This window comes from Monopterus albus, unplaced genomic scaffold, assembly GCF_001952655.1.
Source record: "Monopterus albus unplaced genomic scaffold, M_albus_1.0 scaffold87.1, whole genome shotgun sequence".
Taxonomy (NCBI): Eukaryota; Metazoa; Chordata; class Actinopteri; order Synbranchiformes; family Synbranchidae; genus Monopterus; species Monopterus albus.
This window is the reverse complement of record NW_018127967.1, coordinates 1,756,317-1,757,904: the sequence shown is the minus strand read 5'-3', so window position 1 is coordinate 1,757,904 and position 1,588 is coordinate 1,756,317. Positions and strand designations below refer to the sequence as shown.

The 1,588-nt window shown below is 40.7% G+C and overlaps 1 protein-coding gene across 1 annotated transcript in view; it reads right to left on the bottom strand.

Annotated features, from left to right (window-relative positions):
* The window catches only part of tlx1 (T cell leukemia homeobox 1), a 4,922-nt gene extending 3,402 nt beyond the window's left edge, over positions 1–1,520 (bottom strand). Inside the window, 2 exon segments of the mRNA XM_020607567.1 lie at positions 2–35; positions 1,260–1,520. Coding sequence (XP_020463223.1) covers positions 2–35; positions 1,260–1,470 — 245 coding nt within the window. The 5' untranslated portion in view covers positions 1,471–1,520.
* Between the last annotated feature and the right edge of the window lie 68 nt (positions 1,521–1,588).

Here is a 1,588-nt window from a genome sequence, read left to right as displayed (position 1 = left end):
TACACGACGTGTTACAGTGAGGGGTGAGAGGGACACTAGACGGGACAGAGCAGGAAAAGGACAGGGCAGGCCAGGAAAGGACAGAGGAAAAGAGAAGGGGACAGGACAGAACAGAATAGGACATGCAGGACAGGACAGATCAAAGCCAAGGTATACATGGAAACCAGCACTGACAGAGTAATACAGAGGAATTATGTAAGGTTCAGCTCTATAGAGTCTCAACAACAGGAAAGTATTTTACATATTTAGTATTAAAAATAAGTAGTAAATGCACGACTCACAGAATAATTGTCATTGTTAAAAAGATTTTTGGAGAATTTATTTATCCAGCTGAAGGGTCTAAGGACGGACCCAACTTTTCAAGTCATGTTATGTATTCATTTGTATATCATAAGTCTGTTGGAATCCTAAGTGTGTGTGTGCTTTCAATTTATTACACATTTATTTTTATGACATAACCTTTGGCGAACCCGTGTTTTCAAGTAAAATGTTTTAATATATGATTATTTTGCCAACTTGATTTTTTATGCCACACACTGAGTAACTTTTGGAAACCTTATGTCAAATGTATGTACTTCTGTATATGTATCTATATATGGATTCAAAGACCTGGTTTTCTGCATGAGGGAAGTTTCTAATGTTTAATAATCACTGACTGAATAAGATACAAAATCTCGTGACTCACTAACCACTGACGTAGGATTGGCCTAATGATGAAGACGAGTTTTATAAGTAATGATGAGTTTTTTTGTTTTTGGCCAGTGGTTTTCTTTGAGCGATATTGATTGTGTTAAATGTAGGCAATTTGCTAAAAAAATAAAGTTGTTATAATTTGGAAACAATCTAACGCCGTTTCATTTCTGACCTATATTGTATTATATTATATTATATTATATTATATGTACGAGGTGTACATATAATATAATATAACATATTATATTATATGTACGAGGTGTACATATAATATAATATAACATATTATATTATATAATATACGAGATGTACGGACTGTTTATAAGCACTGTTCGCCAGATGTAGAGTTTTTATTGCTGAAATGCCGGCCCTACTATCTAGCCAGAGAGCATAGTGCTGTGTTTCTAGCTGCTGTGTATGTTAGCCCAAGAATTAATCCCCCTGTGGCTCTCAGCAAACTCTATGATGTCATCAACGTGCAGGAGACAGCTCACCCCAATGCTGTATTTATCGCTGCAGGCGACTTTAACCAGTGCAATTTAAAGACTGTACTCCCCAAATATTACCAACATGTGAACATTCCCACTCAAAGCTGCTGCCGATCCCGCCGTTCGCGCCGCTGCTGTAGGCCAGGTGTCCGTAGTCCGGCTCGTGCATCCTCGCGCCCAACATGCAGCTCTGCTCCACGTTGCTCAGAATCTGATCGATGCCGAAACTGATGGGCTCCACCTGCGCGTGCTGCTGCAGATGCGCCCCCAGTATCCCAATGTGCTCCATGGCCTCTGCGAGCCCCACACTCCGGCGGGAGGAACACAGCTTGCTTCACTCGCAGCTCCCTTTACTCTGCCGTCTGGGCTTTTTCTGCTGTAGCTCCAGTCGTTATCTAGTGACCGGG